We start from the raw sequence: 18,121 nt of genomic DNA, 5'->3' as shown, positions 1-18,121 counted from the left end.
CAATAGGGCCACAATGGGTATATTTCTGAACACGGGAGAAATAGGGGTATCCATTTTGGGGTGTAAATCCTGATTTTCATGTAAACTATAGGAAAAAAATATGTCTTTAAAATGACAGATTTGCAAAAATATGAAATTTTACTTTTTCTCCTCTAAATTGAATTAATTCCTGAAAAAAAACTGTGGGGTCAAAATACTCATGACACACCTCAGTGAATACATTAAGGGGTGTAGTTTTTAAAATGAGGTCATTTGGGGGGGTATCTATTATTCTGACACTCATGAGCCTTTCCAATCTCGGCTTGGTATAGGAAAACAAAGTGTTCCTCAAAATGCTAAAAAGTAATGTTAAATTTGTACGTCTCCTAAATAGTTAAAAAAAACCGAAAGTTTTTCCAATGTGCGCCCAAAATAAAGTAAACGGGTGGAAATATAAATCTTAGCAAAAATTTCTATATTATGTTTGCACATATTTAAGATATTGCAGTTGGAAATGTGAAAAAATGACGATTTTTTCAAAATTTTCCCAATTTTGGCGCTTTTAATAAATAAACACAATTTCTATCGGTCTATTTTTTCCGCCTAAATGAAGCACAACATGTGGCGAAAAAACAATGTCAGAATCGCTTGGATATGCAAAACCTTTCTGGTGTTTTTCCATGTTAAAGTGACACATGTCAGATTTGCAAAATTTGGCCTGGTCATTAAGGCGCAAACATGCTTGGTCACTAAGGGGTTAATTAAAAGACATGGAAGAAACAGAAGGAGATTGTCAGTTTCGAGGCACCTTTCTACTAACCAGCATTGGAAGAAGAGTGGGGAAAGGCGGCATGCTTGATAGGAGACCCGAGTTAGGAAAGCAGGACTTGATTTGCAATGAATTTGTGCCAGATCAGCACCTTCATTCGGACTTTGATCAAAAGCCAGATGAAGATGCCAACCTGGCACAAATGCATTGCCAATAAGGTCCTGCTTTCGAAACGGAGGCCTGTCAAGTGCGCCTTCTTCCCCCACTCTTCTTCGCAGGATTGTCATTTATTTACAGAGGATTCAATTTTGCCGACCGGGCGGCTGTTGCTTACCGACAGGTAATTCAATGTGAGGTGCAACAGTACCGTATTACCAGGTTCCAGTACTACTATTCTATTCCACCATCTACTACTCCATGGCGCGCCTTGTGTTTTATTCTAGTTTCTACTAACCAGAGAAGAGAGTTGCTAAAAAGCAGGTGATATGGTCTTCTTTCAGCCCAACATACTATGCTACTAATATGTACTATGAAGGTGTTGTTCTGGACAACTCAAAGAGTTCACAGACTGCAACTAGGCGCCGGCTAATGTTTTTGCACTTACCTTTGCAGATGTATGAATCCATATTGCTGGGTTTAGTAAGATGTGGTCACACAACTGTTTCAGTAAAGGTATTCCATTCTGCAAAGTGCTAAGGTATTTGGAAAATGCCAGGCTAAGTTCTAAAACAGCTTTATTAACATGCGCTTTGGAAGACTGTAGAGAAATAAGGAAGAGCACTGGAATAAGCCCTCGATTAAAAAAAAGTTACATGCAGTTTATTTGCAATTCATGACTTCCTATGTCCCTTCGGCTCTATTCACATCTGCACTGCGAGCTCTGCTCAGAGCCTCTGGCTCAGATTCAGTATGAAATGCCAGATGAAAAAGTAATATACAGGATTTTTTTTCCAGTAAAAACGCCAAACAAGTACAAGAAACAAATGGACCCCATTATACTCAATGGGGTCCATTTGCCACAGTTTGGTTCTGTTGAGACGGGATCCATTCATTCAGGGGATTCAGTTTTCCTGCTCCCACAACTCAGCCGTAAAACTGAATCCCTAGTGCAGATGTGAATTTAGCCTTAGACGTGAAATAAAAAAACGTCACTACAAAACATATAATGTATTGGAATTCTATTTGGCAACCAATGGCTGGAAAATGCATACATCATTTAACCCTTTCCAATCCAATTTTGGATTAAGGCCTCATGTCCACGGGGAAAATCAGGCCTGCTACGGATTCTCCATGGAGAATCCGCAGCGGGTCCCTCCTGCCCCGCGGACATGAGCGCTGAAATCAGAATATACTCACCTGCAGCGGTCCGTGCGTGTCTTCCCTTCTTCGAGGCCGGATCTTCTTTCTTCGGCCTGGCAGACGTGCTCGGCACGCCGGCTGCGTGCCGCGCGCATGCGCCGGGCACATCCGCCAGGCCGAAGCAAGAAGATCCGGCCGGGAAGAAGGGAAGACACGCACGGCCCGCAGCAGGTGAATATATTCTGATTGTAGGTCTCCCACGGATCCGGACGGCTTCCATAGGCTTCAATAGAAGCCTGCGGGATACGCGCACCAAATGGAGCATGGTCTGGATTTTTTCCTGCATGCGGATCCGCTACTGCAGGGAAAAATGACATCCGCAGATATTTAACTACCTGCGGGTGTCTAATGCATCCCTATGGGGCGCGAATCCGCGTGCGGGAAAAACGCTGCAGATTGTAAATTATAATTTCTAAGTGGACATGAGGCCTCAGGGTTTCCTAAAAGAATTCTCTTTTTGCTGTTATACAACGGTGCCATTTGCTAGCTAAAGCCAGTGTGTGTGTGCCAGAGAGGCTCCAACAGCGGAGTAGCTGGCAATAGACAGTAAGAATACCCTGTCGGACGTCTTCTGACAGTGGAGCTGTACAAATGTCAATCAGAATGTAGGAAGACGTCAGACAGATTGGAAAGGGTTAAAAGTAGGTCAAAGTAACTTAAGAGTAAAATCTTAAAAAACAACGAACACCACTGGAATAAAACTCTGCAAAAAGTGCACGATCTGCTCTGTAGAACAAATGGTGTACAACTTTCCACATGAAAGATCCCACAGGAAGGATGATTAATACACACTTTTGAAGCTATTGTAATTGGTCTCTAGTTACTCATGTTCTCTGCCGAGAAAGTTCCACATGCACAGGTCAAAATACTATACAGAGATGCTGCTCTGAGACATAACAGTTGCCCAGATTGCATGCAATGACCAGGTTATAGTATTATAAGGGCATTTATCCATTTCATACATCTGAAGGGGGTTACGGGCATGAATTTTTTTCTTCAAACTTTAATTGGATATATAGCACAGGTTAGTGCAACAGAAATATGCCACATGTGAAAATACCCTAGCAGTGCCAATAAGCAGGTATCTCTACCGTTATCAATGCAAATCACTTTTTTTCCAATAAAGCTAATGATCAACAACTACAATGTGTCAAGAATCCCTTACCTTCTCAAGACTATACCCTATTACAAGGAAGCCCTTTGAAGAGAGCATCTGTTCTTGCATAGCGAGAGAGTTTTTCAGCAACTCCAAAATGAAGGCCAAAAGAGTAGAGCTTGGGAGTAAAAAGACAAAAAAATTGTTACTTTCTGTTAGGCTATGTTCACACACACATTCAGGGTTTCTATTGTTCAGCTCCATCCTCAGAGCGGACCAGAAAAAGTGGGCTAATGGCAAATGGACCCTATTGACTATAATGGCTCTTATATGGTTTCCAACACTCAACAAAATATTACCGGAAGAAAAAAAAAATAGCATAGCATGTTGCATAGGATGAAACTGAAAGGGGCAGATAGATTAGATATTAGAAAAAAAAATGCAAAGTGGCTATTTATATTTCTCCTGTTGAAATTTTGCTTATGGGCCTTTTACATGAGCCAATAATCCGGAAGCATGGTCGAAGGCCTGTTCCAAATGATCGCCAAGTACAAAGATGCCAAGCAATTGAACAAACAAAACAAAAACGTCCATTTGTCAACGGTGGCATCTTTCATATGGAAGTAAAAAAAATCAGTTTGTCAGAAGCATATCCCCTCATGTAAACAGAATGTGACACTAACAATGTAACATGGCCTGTATGGAACGCAAAACCAACGCCCCAGTTGCAGGCAATAAGCTATGGGCTTGTAAACCCCCCCCCCCCCCCCCCTTTAAGTATTACATTTCACTCTAGGGTTTGTCAGCATTTTGGAATTAATATGTCCATAAGGTATTAAAAGCCATTTTCTCCGATACCTTGCATTGTGCTTTTGAAGTACGTTAATAATTATTAAATGTCTATTATAAATATTTATAATCCAGATCTAGCCATCCCCTGATGCATACAGGCACGACACTCGGGCTGCTGTTAGATTCTCGCTTGAACGAACAAGTGATGACACTGCTAGCTCATTCGCTCTCGTTCAGCCCGATTAGACAGGCAGACACATCTTTAACGCATTCAAAGAAAGCATCATTTAGCATCGTTCAGCCTTACACATTCGTTAATAAAGTGAATGTGAGACTGAATAAGTGCTGCTTAAACTGAACGAGCCAAGGATGATTTTTATGCCTACATAAAAATCGGACGAGCGAAGTGCGAACGATCCTTGGTTTCGCTTGCGTTTAGACCGAACAATTACCTTTCGCTCGTTTGAACAATAATCAGTCCGTCTAAGACCACCTTTAGTTATCCAAAGCAGCACAAAACCAGTAACATTGCAAAACCCTGATAAGATATTACATCACAGCTAAAACTTCAAGGTGCTTTTACATGAGCCCATAGTCGCCTGAATGATCGCCCAAGCGAGCGATTACAGGCGACTGTTGGTCTGTGTACACACGGCCCCTGACAGTCACTCAGTTATTGCTAGTCATTCTGTTTCAGTGGCTTCTCGCTCAGTGTAAAACAGAAGTCGCTGAATCCTAGAATGACTCCAGTTTTCTATGAATGGAGGTGGGCGGTCGCAAGAGATCTCCAGCCGCTCCGCCTCCATTATCCGTCAGACTATCGCTCCTGTGTAATAGCGCAGTAGTGATAGTAGCTGGAAAGGCTGTCTGGCACTTATGCATCCAACAGTCGTCCCATATAAAAAGGTATCTTTACCCGGAATCAAGATAAAACACTCAAAAAAAGGTCTCTTACCAGACAGAAGTGTCAATGTGATCAGACCCGTATTGCTTATAGTCCAGCTGAGCAAAAAGAGGGAAGAGAACCTGCACCCCTCCAATGGAGTGCATTGCACTTTGAATCGAGTGGGTTAAAACTGCCTTCACATCCTTGAAAAATATGGAATAAAAATAAGTTATACCAGAGCATAGAGAGGAAAAAACAGACAGACATGCAAAAAAAAAAAAAGTCATTAAAAAGCAACTTGCATGATCTCCAACCTGTGGCTATCCGGTTATTGTGGATCTAAAAATCCCCACATTATGGCAGGTTGTGGCTGTCAGGGTATGCTGGGAATTGTCAATTCTTAACAGTTGGAGAGCCACAGCTCGGAGTCCACTAATCTACACCAAGACGACCTACAGATCCAAGCACGGTGGTGTAAGATGCAGGACTGTCTATGCATAAGAGGAAAAACTAAACCTCTGAAGGACCTAAATGGGATACCACCAAAAAGAAGTCTAGTAAGGATGCACCAATTAGAGGTGGTTAAAATTTGACACAATAAATATCTAAATTTGTGAAGGGTAAAGCTGTATGATATATATATTTTTTTTAGTTAAAAGTGCAAGTTCTAGTAATACCATGAACAAACTTAAGAGAAAGATTGAAGATGGTAAGCCATTTCCTGGGAAATCATCTTTATTCCCTTGATAATATTGTTTACAGCACAACAGAAAAAAATCCTTGAGTTTGTAACCCTCACATGATAAGGGCCGTTAGTAACTAAATATAGTATTAATACCAATTATGTTCTGTGATGGAATACAAGGGTGTTGAGATGGAAGACAGCGCAAGGCGGCAACCTCCGAAACTATACCTGGAGCATCAAGGCATGGGGAGAATGGACGAATATAGAGGCGTTATCTTTGGGAGACGATTCCAGGCAGAGCTGAGCATCTGTAGCTCGTGGGTTGTATGTGAATGCAATTGAATTGGACAGCTTGCCATCATACAGCAGCAACTTGTGGTGTTCTGCAAGAAAGAGGTCACTTTCTGCCTTGAATTTGAATGTGCCCTGAAAGAAAAAAAAGAATAACAGGGTTTTTTTTTCAGACTAATGAATGACATTCTTGCCTTGACAATAGTGTACTTATTTTTCATGCAATTGATATTACAGATCACATAATGATACATTCAAGATAAAAAAAATAAAAAAAAAGATTGATTATATCTAATGATATCTCAATTACACCAGAAAGGATTAATTATGCTGCTGAAATCGCACTTTTAAAAAGCAGAAAAGCATTCTTTAAAGGGGTATTCCCATCTTAACATGATAATGCCCATCTCCAATATTATGATCGGTCAGGGCCAATCCTGAGAAGGATTTTGGCTCCTTTGGCTTTTTTTTTTTTACTTACCGTAAAGGAAACTTGGAGTCACAATGTACTACCAAGTGCCCGACAACTGTGCTTTACACAGAAGCGATAGTCATTCTGTGAATGGAGGCGGAGCGGCCCAGGATATTTTTGGCTGCTCGCCTCCATTCACTGCAAACAGGCAGTTGCTGAACAATTACAGGACTCCCGTTTACACGGACTGATAGTCGCTGGGATTTTAGTTCTAAAAAACAAATGACGCCAACAAGTTAGCAACTTCTCGCTCAGTGCCTTATTATACACAGGACGACTATCACCCGAATTTGCAGTTTCCAACTACCTTTAGTTAAAGCCTTGTGACGGAGGCTCATTCATTAGGAATATCAGTGAGGGTCCTAGTAGTTAGATCCCTGGTGATCATAAAGTCATGGCATACCATAACAAGTAGGAAAGACCCTTTACCTCCCTAGATTGCCACCTAAACTCTGAAGAATGGTAAGGGGAAGTCCATGGATCATGGCAACTTCTCCCCAAGTAATTATTTCACTGGAGAAACCATTACCTTGTATGAAGGCCCAAGCTGATAAATTGCAAATATCTGCGCTGCATTAAGGGCTTCACTGAAAAGATAGACAGCAGCCATTTGTCCACAGAACACTCTGTTAGCATCCGCCGTTTCAGAGGAGCCCAAAAAACACTTGTCGAAAGTCTGAAAAGGGAGAAATGTGACAAAAGTTAGAAATCTAAATGAGTAACACTAAACACTAATCAAAAATGTGACTTGTAAAGAGGATACAGAAGCAAAAGGAGGAAAGAGGTTAATCTTCTCCACAAAGCGGACCCTCAAGAGACCGGCCTTTAAAAGGGGGCTAAATGCAGGTAATGGCACAAGGGGGAAAAAAAACCCTGAAAAACACAATCTAAAAAAGGTCCAACCAGCGAAATCCAGCAGGCACTCTGGTGTTAGAAGCTCCTGCAGCAGTCATGTGCAGTTCATCGTTTACCTGACTGCTGCGGCCACTCGGCAGTCTTAGTGAAAAGGTTTCTCTGAATTATGAGAAAAAACTATTAGTATATTGTCTCTGCTGCACTTTTTTTAGATGCATCACAGCTACTAAAAACTCCGTGTAGGACCATCTAGATTTACATATCTGGTTGCTTTACTAAATGATAACCTGCCAACACGGATCATGTGCTAGTATTACTGTAATGTCTCAACTAGAAGGATGTTGTTGCACAAGTGTGAATGGCAGCTTCACACGAGCGTATGCGCAATTGTGCATGACTCAGTGCAACGTATCTGCACCGTGCACAAGGCTTTTTTTTTCTCCACGCATATTGACGTGTAAGGCTGCGGTCACATGGGACGCAAATCCCGCGGAATGACCACAGCGGGACAGATCTAAAGGCCCATTTGGACACAACGATTATCGCTCAAAAGATGCCTTTCGAGCGATAATCATTGTGACATTTACAGCGCCAGATGATCGCTCAATGCTTGAGCGATCACCTGGCGCTGCGAGTGGAGGATGCTGAAGACAAGCGGGGTGTCCCCGCTTGTCTTCTGCATCCAGTTGTTCCCCGCTCCGAGCCCCCGGCTGTTATACAGCAGAGCCGTTGGAGCGGAGGATGCAGAAAGTAAGCTGGGTGGTGTCCCCGCTTGTCTTCTACATCCAGCTGTTCTCTGCAAGGAGTGCCCGGCTGTTATACAGCCGAGCGCTCCGAGCGAGGTATGGAGAACACAGCTGAACTGCTGTGTTCTTCATACCCAGCCTGTCATCAGGGAGCGGGATACAGCTGAAACAATAGTATCAGCTGTATCCCGCTGTGACTCCCTGATAAGGCTCATCGTTGTCTTTCAGCATGCTAAAAGACAACGATGAACGACGGGAGAACGAAAACTGCACGATGTCAGTGCAGTTACACACAACGATTATCGCTCAAAAGACGGCTTTTGAGCGAATTTTGAGCGAAAATCGTTGTGTCTAAATGGGTCTTTACACCAGTGCAGCCTTCACTTAGACTGGCATATAAAACCATGGATCTAAATAAATCTGCCCCTGTGTGTGAATGCAGCCTAGTCAAATTGGTTGTCACAAGGTGCAGCACTGATTTGCCACCTCCACAAATGACTAGTGCTCTGCATATACCCTCATCCTTGGATAGTTACACCGAACAATATCAGTATTGCTATGACAGGAACAGCACACATTAATCTAAGTGTTAGGCCTCACGCACATTGTCTTATAACTGCTCCTTCTGTTCGGAGACATGAAAGAGCACTCAGATGGATGAGGCCCTTACAATGACACAGTATGCCACCAATGTTATATGGTGCAAGCTCAATTAATTAGATTCCATATGCTTCTGGGGCAGAATGTACCCCCCAGTGCTTTGCATGGCAGCACAGGAAATCCTGTATACCCTTTGTACCCCTTGTATAAGGCCTTGAATTAATAAAAAATTACAATTTCAGTATTAAAACCTTCCATGTTGAATAACACAAAACAAATATAGAAAAAAAATACTTAAATGAAAAATCAATGCAGATCCTGGCCTTTGCACACTGTGTTTCTCCGTCCAATGCAGGCCCTGTTCATACTTTCCATCTTCCAAGCAGAAAACTGCATAGGGACAAGCAGCAGGACAGAACCAAAAGGTTCAGTATATGGAGTCGGATACCCATTTGGTCCCCATTTCATTGACAGAGACAGAAACTATGTGAAATGGAGACCAAAGACGCAGCTGTCATACTAAACCCTGTAGTTCTGCTATGCTTCCTGTGTCTATGCGGTTTTCTGCTTAGCAAATGAGAACCAACGACAGTGCCTGCGCTGGATAGAAGAGTGCAGTGTGAAAGGAACCTTACTTTTCTTACGATACTGGCATAGCAAAACTGTCAGCATTTGAAAAAAAAAAAAAGCGAAAACGGATTCAGAAAACTGCAAAACAACTTTTGAAGACTTCAATATATGCGCAAAAGTGTGAACACCAGCAGTCAACTCACATCACTTGTATTGACAAGCCACGTTATCTCTCCATAAGAAGCTAGTTCCCCATTTACATAGCATCGCAGTTCACTGTTCTTCCATCTATTGTAAATGTGGACAATTGACACCATGTACCACTGAAAGAGAAAGAAAAACATACAAACCATAAAACAACTAAAACAAAAAATATATAGAATTCTATAAATAAATCCATTCACATAAATCCAAATCAAAAGATTCGGGCGCCGACGGGGTAAGATCCCCCCCCCCCCCTCCCTCACTCCAACAACTCACCGCTCACTCCTGCCAGCACCTGAATCTTTTGAGACGAGCGGGCAGGTACTCGCAAAAGGCAATACTCGCTTGAGTATTTGCCCTTAGCGAATATGATCGTTCATCTCTAGTTATTACTCATCATACAAAACTGAAATAAAGCTAAAAATTATACAAACTACAAAAAGGTCTGCACACACAGCAAGAAAAGGGCAACAATTAAATAAATATTACTTGGAAGATCAGTTGCACAAGCTTTAGTCTGCACTTCCCACTTGTACAAACAGGCTAAATCTGCATGTAACTGCATGTGCAAATTCTAGAAATGGTTTATCTAATATAATAATATAGGCAAGTTTGACTTTAATGTTTTTCCACTCGGTTTACAAAATTTGCCTTCTTGGATAGCCCCATTAAGCCATTTAATTCCTGATGCCAAGTGAGGATATAAAGACATAGAAGTCTAAGGGTCTCTACTATACCCTCCATCAAGGATGAGAGCTCCTTTTTTTGGCCAATTGATTCAGAACGAATCAATGCGTTTTTTCTATGCATTTTCTTGCCTCAAAAAAATAAGGGATTTTAATATATTTACAAAAAGCCCTTGGTTAGTGCCTGCAGTCAATTGAACTTTGTAGATCGGTTCTGTTCACAATTTGTTTTATTTCTTTACATTCAAAGCATATACTACAAAAATTTCCGAATGTATGTGTCAAATGTAAATCTACAGCTTTGCATGCATTGTCTACAGATTGGCTATATAAGAAATGCAGCAGGATGCGCTTCCCATACAGTGAAAAACATAAAAAAATAACACTGATGAATGCCACAAACACACTTGTGGAATCTGCCAAGTCCAAAGTGGTCTATCGGATCTGTTCGGTGTGAAAAGTTCCTGATGCAGATAGGTCTGCCTTAGGGCGGCTTTAGACGACCGTATATCGTTGGGGTATTCACGCCGGCCGATATACTGCATCTCTCTGCAGGGGGAGGAGGCTGGAAGAGCTGAGAGCAGTGCTCTGAGCTCCTGCCTGCTCTCCACCCCCTCTCCACCCCTCTGCACTTTTTGCAATGAGAGCCGGGATGGGGCGGGGCTAAGATCCTATTAGCTCCACCCCTGCCCCGCCTCCCCTCATTGCAAATAGTGCAGAGGGGTGGAGAGGGGGTGGAGAGTTGGCGGAGATGGGGCGGGAGCTCAGAGCACTGCTCCCGGCTCTTCCAGAGTCCCCCCACCGCAGAAAGGGACGCCGCATACGCGGCCGATATACGGGCGTCTGAATAAGCCCTCAGTGAGAAGTGTACCTCGTATGATATATGTTCAAACAACGGAATTCAACACAGACTTTTTCATGCAGATTCCTCCTCTAAAACTGCTGCAGAAATCAGCAGCTATTCTGCCATGGATTGCGCTGTAGATACGCGCATAATGGGCAAAATCTGTGTGCAGAATTTCTGACACATTTCCATGTGAATCTGCCTGAAGTCACATGGCCACAAAGAGACTTTGTCTGTTGACAGGGCTACATCAGTGTGCGAATCTGCCACAAAATCCGTGTCAGAAACATGAGGCTTAGCCACGGCTTTTCGTTCCGGTTTCAGAGGTGGAATCCGTAAAGAAAATTCTGCATCAGATTCTGCAGTGTGACCATACACTTATTCCGAACATCAAAAAAATAAGTAAAATCTGCAAAACTAAGCAACAGGGAAGCGTACTAAGAGCAATAAAAACTTGACATGACCTTAAAAGTTAAAATCTGTAACAAACACACGTCACACCTTCTGAGGCTTGAAATCGTACTTCACACAGTGCTGGAAACCTTTTCCTTTGGACTTTATGGATGTAATAATTAAACAACCTCCAACAAAATGAGCAGAATAACCAAGTCCTTTGTTTGTTCTAAAACTAAGAGAAAGGAAAAAAAAGAAAAAAAAAACATTAAGCAGCAATACAAATACACTACCGTTCAAACGTTTGGGGTCACCCAAACAATTTTGTGTTTTCCATGAAAAGTCACACTTATTCACCACCATGCGTTGTGAAATGAATAGAAAATAGAGTCAAGACATTGACAAGGTTAGAAATAATGATTTGTATTTGAAATAACATTGTTTTTACATCAAACTTTGCTTTCGTCAAAGAATCCTCCTTTTGCAGCAATTACAGCATTGCACACCTTTGACATTCTAGCTGTTAATTTGTTGAGGTAAGCTTGTGAAATTGCACCCCACGCTTCTAGAAGCATCTCCCACAAGTTGGATTGGTTGGATGGGCACTTCTGGCGTACCATACGGTCAAGCTGCTCCCACAACAGCTCAATGGGGTTCAGATCTGGTGACTGCGCTGGCCACTCCATTACCGATAGAATACCAGCTGCCTGCTTCTGCTGTAAATAGTTCTTGCACAATTTGGAGGTGTGTTTAGGGTCATTGTCCTGTTGTAGGATGAAATTGGTTCCAATCAAGCGCTGTCCACTGGGTATGGCATGGCGTTGCAAAATGGAGTGATAGCCTTCCTTATTCAGAATCCCTTTTACCCTGTACAAATCTCCCACCTTACCAGCACCAAAGCAACCCCAGACCATCACATTACCTCCACCATGCTTAACAGATGGCGTCAGGCATTCTTCCAGCATCTTTTCATTTGTTCTGCGTCTCACAAACGTTCTTCTTTGTGATCCAAACACCTCAAACTTGGATTCATCCGTCCACAACCCTTTTTTCCAGTCTTCCTTTGTCCAATGTCTGTGTTCTTTTGCCCATCTTAATCTTTTTCTTTTATTGGCCAGTCTCAGATATGGCTTTTTCTTTGCCACTCTGCCCTGAAGCCCAAAATCCCGCAGCCGCCTCTTCACTGTAGATGTTGACACTGGTGTTTTGCGGGTACTATTTAATGAAGATGCCAGTTGGGTACCTGTGAGGCGTCTGTTTCTCAAACTAGAGACTCTAATGTGCTTATCTTCTTGCTTAGTTGTGCAACGCGGCCTCCCACTTCTTTTTCTACTCTGGTTAGAGCCTGTTTGTGCTGTCCTCTGAAGGGAGTAGTACACACCGTTGTAGGAAATCTTCAATTTCTTAGCAATTTCTCACATGGAATAGCCTTCATTTCTAAGAACAAGAATAGACTGTCGAGTTTCAGATGAAAGTTCTCTTTTTCTGGCCATTTTGAGCGTTTAATTGACCCCACAAATGTGATGCTCCAGAAACTCAATCTGCTCACAGGAAGGTCAGTTTTGTAGCTTCTGTAACGAGCTAGACTGTTTTCAGATGTGTGAACATGATTGCACAAGGGTTTTCTAATCATCAATTAGCCTTCTGAGCCAATGAGCAAACACATTGTACCATTAGAACACTGGAGTGATAGTTGCTTGAAATGGGCCTCTATTCACCTTTGTAGATATTGCACAAAAAACCAGGCATTTGCAGCTAGAATAGTCATTTACCACATTAGCAATGTATAGAGTGCATTTGTTTAAAGTTAGGACTAGTTTAAAGTTATCTTCATTGAAAAGTACAGTGCTTTTCCTTCAAAAATAAGGACATTTCAATGTGACCCCAAACTTTTGAACGGTAGTGTACATATTATAGAATTCTAAAAGCTCACCTCCTATGTGTCAGCATCCTAATGCTATATTATGTTCTTGAAGGGGTTGACTATGGATTTCCATATTCGTCCCTTAATATGGCTTTTTCTTACTTATACCTTTGGTTTTCCATTGTTTGGCTTTCCATTGTTTGGCTTATAGGAGCCGAACAAAAAAAAAGCCCGACGTGCTGGCTCCCCAACATAGACACCAACCATGTCCGATGAATGTATAAATTATAAAGCGGTCTGTAGGATTTCTATCTAACATTTTTAAGTCAAACGGCTTTAGGATCTAGCAAGCTTATTTGTACAAATGATGGTGGCTGCCTCCTACAGTGAGCCCATCCTACTGGCATCACTCAGATGTCAGCCAAAGAGAAGTTGGTACAATCCTATTCAGTCGTATCCGCTTCATTTGGCAATAGTGTAGATATTATGTAAAAGGTATGGTCTATAACATCTCAGCTCAGTGTAATAGGATGGAAACCCCATTACTGGTAAAACACGAGTGTTGAGTCTCAGGAAGACTATTCAGAATATTGATAAGCAGAATGATTACATAGAGGCTTATAAAATGTATCTCGTTACCAGTCATGGTAATGTAATCGACACTATCAATATCAAACCTTTCCAAAAGACTAATAGCTCACAATAAACCTTACTTTTTATCTACAGAAAGGATTACTAGACTTACCAATATAAATAAGGTTTTGCCTTGTCCACATTAATGTTGTTTACTGGATCCATTCTTAGCCAAGTGTGAAAAGTGAAGCCATTTTGATACGGCCATTTTGCTATTGGAGGTAAGGCAATGGCCTAGAGTTCAAAAAGAAGGTCAGAATGTAATAAAAATAATCTCATCTCAATCTCCTCTTCTACTACTTGCACATAACGGAATACTTTCCTCCATTATACACACACAACGGAAATGTACAAGTAGGTTCTACATATATGAGCTTGCACACAGGAGTATATTTTGAAAACTATGTGGCGAAAATAAAAGTCAGTATTTAAAAGGGTAAACAAAAAAAATAAATAAAAATCAATTAAAAGAGAAAAAGTCTATCAGAGATAAAGTTTCATAAGGGCCAATCCACACAAGCAGATATTTGGTCCCTGTGCTGTCCAAGTCTGCCACAAGCTACACATGGACTGAACACAAACCCGTAGTAGTGTCAATGTGCCAATTCAAACAGACACACTGTCCTGGTGAAAAACCTCACAGAACGCACTAAGTGTAGTCTAACTTCAGATTCTCTGTTCCAAAAAATGGAACAGAGAAACGTAAAGCCCTATTGCAGTCCAAACGGGGATGTGAAAGGAGCCCAAGTTATAAAGGTAAAGGCCACAGAATTGTTAACTACTGCCTGTGTACAAAATAAATAAATAAATAAATAAATAAATAAAATAAATAAATAAATAAAAAAAATTAAAAAAAAAAAAAAAAAAAAAAAAATCGACTGCTACTAAATTTCACATGGAGACTTAGGTTGATAGCATGGCTAGAATCTTACTTTAGAGAATGTAGAGACAATCAATCACTTCCTACTTACTGCAGCACTCTTCCCAGGAAAGTTGAAAAAGGCATCGGAACCATACTTTTGAGGCATGTGCTTTAACACAGAGAGTAGCTTTACTGCATGAGGCGGCTGAAAAAAGGATAATGCAAGATAAATAGTTTGACTCAAATTAGTAGAGCGAAAAATAGTACAGAAACAGATACAGATCACCTAACTGCAAAAATATAAAACTTTTATACACAGAAAACAAGTGTGAAATAACTAAAAGACATTTTATAATACACGGTAACAGCCAAAGTGCCTTGGGGTGGTAGTCGAATATTGCTCCCAGAAGAGGCAAGCGCCAGAAGCATTGAAGTAAAGGGATAGTTCACTAGATAATAAAGCTAAAAAAAAATATGTGTTAGTAAGCTGGAAAAAGGGGCCATTAGGAAACAAGCTCACCCAGGAGAGTCATTCCTCCCGTGTGCGCCTTTTCCATTCACAGTGGTAGGACTGAGTCTAGTGACAACCTCACTTAATTTCATACTCCATGCAAGATCTTAAACAAGCTAGAAAGTAGCTCAATACACTGGAAGAACCCCTTAACTCCTTATGCAGACAGTTTTTGCCTTAAGGATATAGCAGACCCCCCCCCCCCCATCACTATCTCCACATTCCAAAAGCAATAAACTTTCCTATCTTTCCATATGAAGATTTGTTTTATACAGAATGTACTGTATTTTTCAATGGCACCATTTTGGGTTACACTGAGCTTATTGATTAACTTTTGAGGGAGGGAAAGGGAAGGGGGGGGGGTTTGGGAAACCTACGCTGTCGTTAGGTTTTAAATGTCGTTCACTGTGCAGCAGCAGCACTTTAAATTTATGTTTTACTACTTTTAACGACAAAAATAAAAATAAAAAAATTTAAAAAAAGCACCTGTCGTGTTTTCATATCTAAGAGCCATAACTTTAATCTGCAGTTGACAGAACTATGTGAGGCATTGGTTTTTGCAAACTGAGCTCTAAGATTCACTAGTAGTATTCTGGAGCAGAAAACCGCAACCCCGCAACCCAACCCCCAAAAAAAGAAAAGGGACAACATGCCTTGAGCTCAGTTATGTGTTTTAGACACTTTCTACACATCAGTAGACAGTTTTGAAAAGCATCTAGAAGAGGAAACACGGACTAGAAAAGTCTTAAAATATGCCACATTAATGGCGAGCACTATTTTGCCACAAAGACTAAACTACTGACTTGTATAAGACATTTTCACCAGCATTTTTTCCTGCAGGCCCTCTGCCTCGCTCTCCAATTCTCAGCTGCCGCAGAATCTGTGCGAGTTTCTCTCATTTCCCCCTTGTCTCCATAGACTTCTATGGACAGCAGGACTCATCACCCTCTTTCACTAGTTACCCATTTTGTTATCTCAGCTACTAGAGACAGACTTCACTTGCCAACAGGCAGTGGACGACAAATTGAATGGAATTGGGGGTCCCAGTGGGTAAAGCCCATTTACACGCGACGATTATCGCTTAAAAGTAGTTCAAGGGACCGCACATGAGCGATAACTGTGGCATGTAAACACGCACATCGTGCACTTTTCATCTGAACGATGATTTTAAGTTGAGCTTAAAATCAATCGTTCAGCTGCAGAGAGATCAAGTATCTCTCAAGAGACCACACGCTGTGTTCTCAGGGGGGCCAGGAGATTAGATTGTATTCTGCTGGCAGCCTGTGCGAGAACAATGCAGCTGTGTGCAGAGCTCAGACCACATGCTGTGCTGTGAAACCAGCTCCCTGAGGCCATTTTGCAAGCAAATCAAGATGATAAAGTGTTAATGGACATTAGTGTCTGTTAAGACTTTATGCAAAATGATTGCTAAAACTTTCAAATCTTTCAATGGTTTGAAAGAAAATCTTAGCATGTAAATGGGCCCTTAGAGCTTTCCTTCAGAATAAAAATATCATTTCAGGTAAATTAAGTTCGTTGCACTTTTGCTTGTTAACGCATTGGCTATCCTATGAAAAAAGTGCCGTGCTCATTAAATAAATTGGAAAACCTCTCTGAAAAGCAGAAGGAAATAACTTAGCACATTAACACCTACAGCCTGTCAGTATATGAAAGAAGTTTCTTACCCAATGTCCCTTTTCTCCCTGAAGTTTACTGAAAAATAGCTTTAGCTCACGGACAGTGATGCTGTAACTTGCCAGCACACCCAACATATCCACCAACAGATCTGCAAGAAAACAAGGCACAAGATAAAGCACTGAGAGAGAATAGACTGGATTTTGGCCTTTTTTTTCACTTAGGCAATGTTGGACTTTTTTTTTTTTTATAGAAAGGAGAAAACATACATCAGGAATGTGGCCACATACAACGAAAAGGAGGTAGAGGCCCACGCAGGCCGATTCTGGAAGAGGGGAGGCCACATGCGGTACCTGGCAGCAGCAGGCTGAGAGCTCCCGCTCACATACAGATGACGAGGCAATGGGCGGCACCTACAGTGTGCGGGAGCGATTCTCCTTCCGAGTCCTGACTGCTCCTATCCAGTATTGAGGTGAGGACAAGAGACGATGGTCCTAGCTGACGCTGTGTGTCCCACCCCTGGTGTCAGAAATAAACCCGCGGCCACAGACCCCATGTGGGCCTGGACAGGTTTCTACGTCCAGGCTTGCATCATGCAGAAACCAGCACCGACTCTAGTCTGGAGTTCATATGGCCTGGCGACGGGGGTTATTTGGAGGACGATGCCCTGCATTGTTAGCGTTTGTGTACTAATTGTGTGGCTCCATATTACATTGGAAGAAGAGTTAAGTCAAGACATGTGATGGCATATTGCAAGAGTTCAATCCCACCATATTGCTGCATGCCTGCAGTTTCACCTCCAGGTTTTTTGTCCATTGGTTGGCATATTACAAGGGAATTCTCCCTTGAAAGCATCCGGAATGCCTGAAGCTCCATAGTACAGATCTGTAGGGACCTTGTTTACCACTAGACAGACTCTAGACGGCTTTGATGTGTGTAAGAGGCCCTAGCTCACATAATAGGATGCAGTGCTTATTCTCATCCATACCTGTGGACATTTGTAATACTGTATCAGACAGAACTGTGAAAATAAGTCATTTTCAATTATTACCTGCTATCATGCCGTCAACCTTGCCAATTCTGTTCAAAACCTCTTCCACCAAGCCAACTTCAGTACAGATCAGAAGATTGCGGATGCTTTTCTTCAGGATGGCAGTAAAGATGCTCCAAATTTCTGCTTGGCAAGTGACATCACATTTGTCCAAGAGTTCAACCATACAGATGATGCTTTCTCCCTCCTGAATTATGAAATTCATCTCCAAGTCAAACTGCCCTCCTACGAGCTGGGAATACAATGGGAAAGGTAGGATTAATGCAAACAGAATGAGCCACATGTGTTACATAGCTTCACTGTTGTGTTACACAATATAGGGCAAGATCTGGAAAGAA

General features: G+C 41.7%; 1 protein-coding gene across 2 annotated transcripts in view; it reads right to left on the bottom strand.

Moving 5' to 3' along the window:
• LRBA (LPS responsive beige-like anchor protein) overlaps positions 1 to 18,121 on the bottom strand; it is a 503,130-nt gene that overhangs the window by 446,655 nt on the left and 38,354 nt on the right. Inside the window, exons 2-12 of one of the 2 annotated variants that reach the window (XM_066573657.1) lie at positions 17,784 to 18,015; positions 16,783 to 16,883; positions 14,696 to 14,791; positions 13,837 to 13,958; positions 11,336 to 11,462; positions 9,304 to 9,423; positions 6,859 to 7,005; positions 5,795 to 5,992; positions 4,951 to 5,084; positions 3,273 to 3,381; positions 1,353 to 1,505 (exon numbers count right to left, since the gene is read on the bottom strand). In XM_066573657.1, the coding sequence (XP_066429754.1) occupies positions 1,353 to 1,505; positions 3,273 to 3,381; positions 4,951 to 5,084; positions 5,795 to 5,992; positions 6,859 to 7,005; positions 9,304 to 9,423; positions 11,336 to 11,462; positions 13,837 to 13,958; positions 14,696 to 14,791; positions 16,783 to 16,883; positions 17,784 to 18,015 (1,539 nt within the window). The remainder of the gene's footprint in view (positions 1 to 1,352; positions 1,506 to 3,272; positions 3,382 to 4,950; positions 5,085 to 5,794; positions 5,993 to 6,858; positions 7,006 to 9,303; positions 9,424 to 11,335; positions 11,463 to 13,836; positions 13,959 to 14,695; positions 14,792 to 16,782; positions 16,884 to 17,783; positions 18,016 to 18,121) is intronic. The other variant, XM_066573658.1, reaches the window with a different exon arrangement.

This window comes from Eleutherodactylus coqui, chromosome 7 (genome assembly GCF_035609145.1).
Source record: "Eleutherodactylus coqui strain aEleCoq1 chromosome 7, aEleCoq1.hap1, whole genome shotgun sequence".
Classification (NCBI taxonomy): domain Eukaryota; kingdom Metazoa; phylum Chordata; class Amphibia; order Anura; family Eleutherodactylidae; genus Eleutherodactylus; species Eleutherodactylus coqui.
The sequence above is the reverse complement of the archived record's forward strand: the minus strand, read 5'-3'. Positions and strand labels throughout refer to the sequence as shown.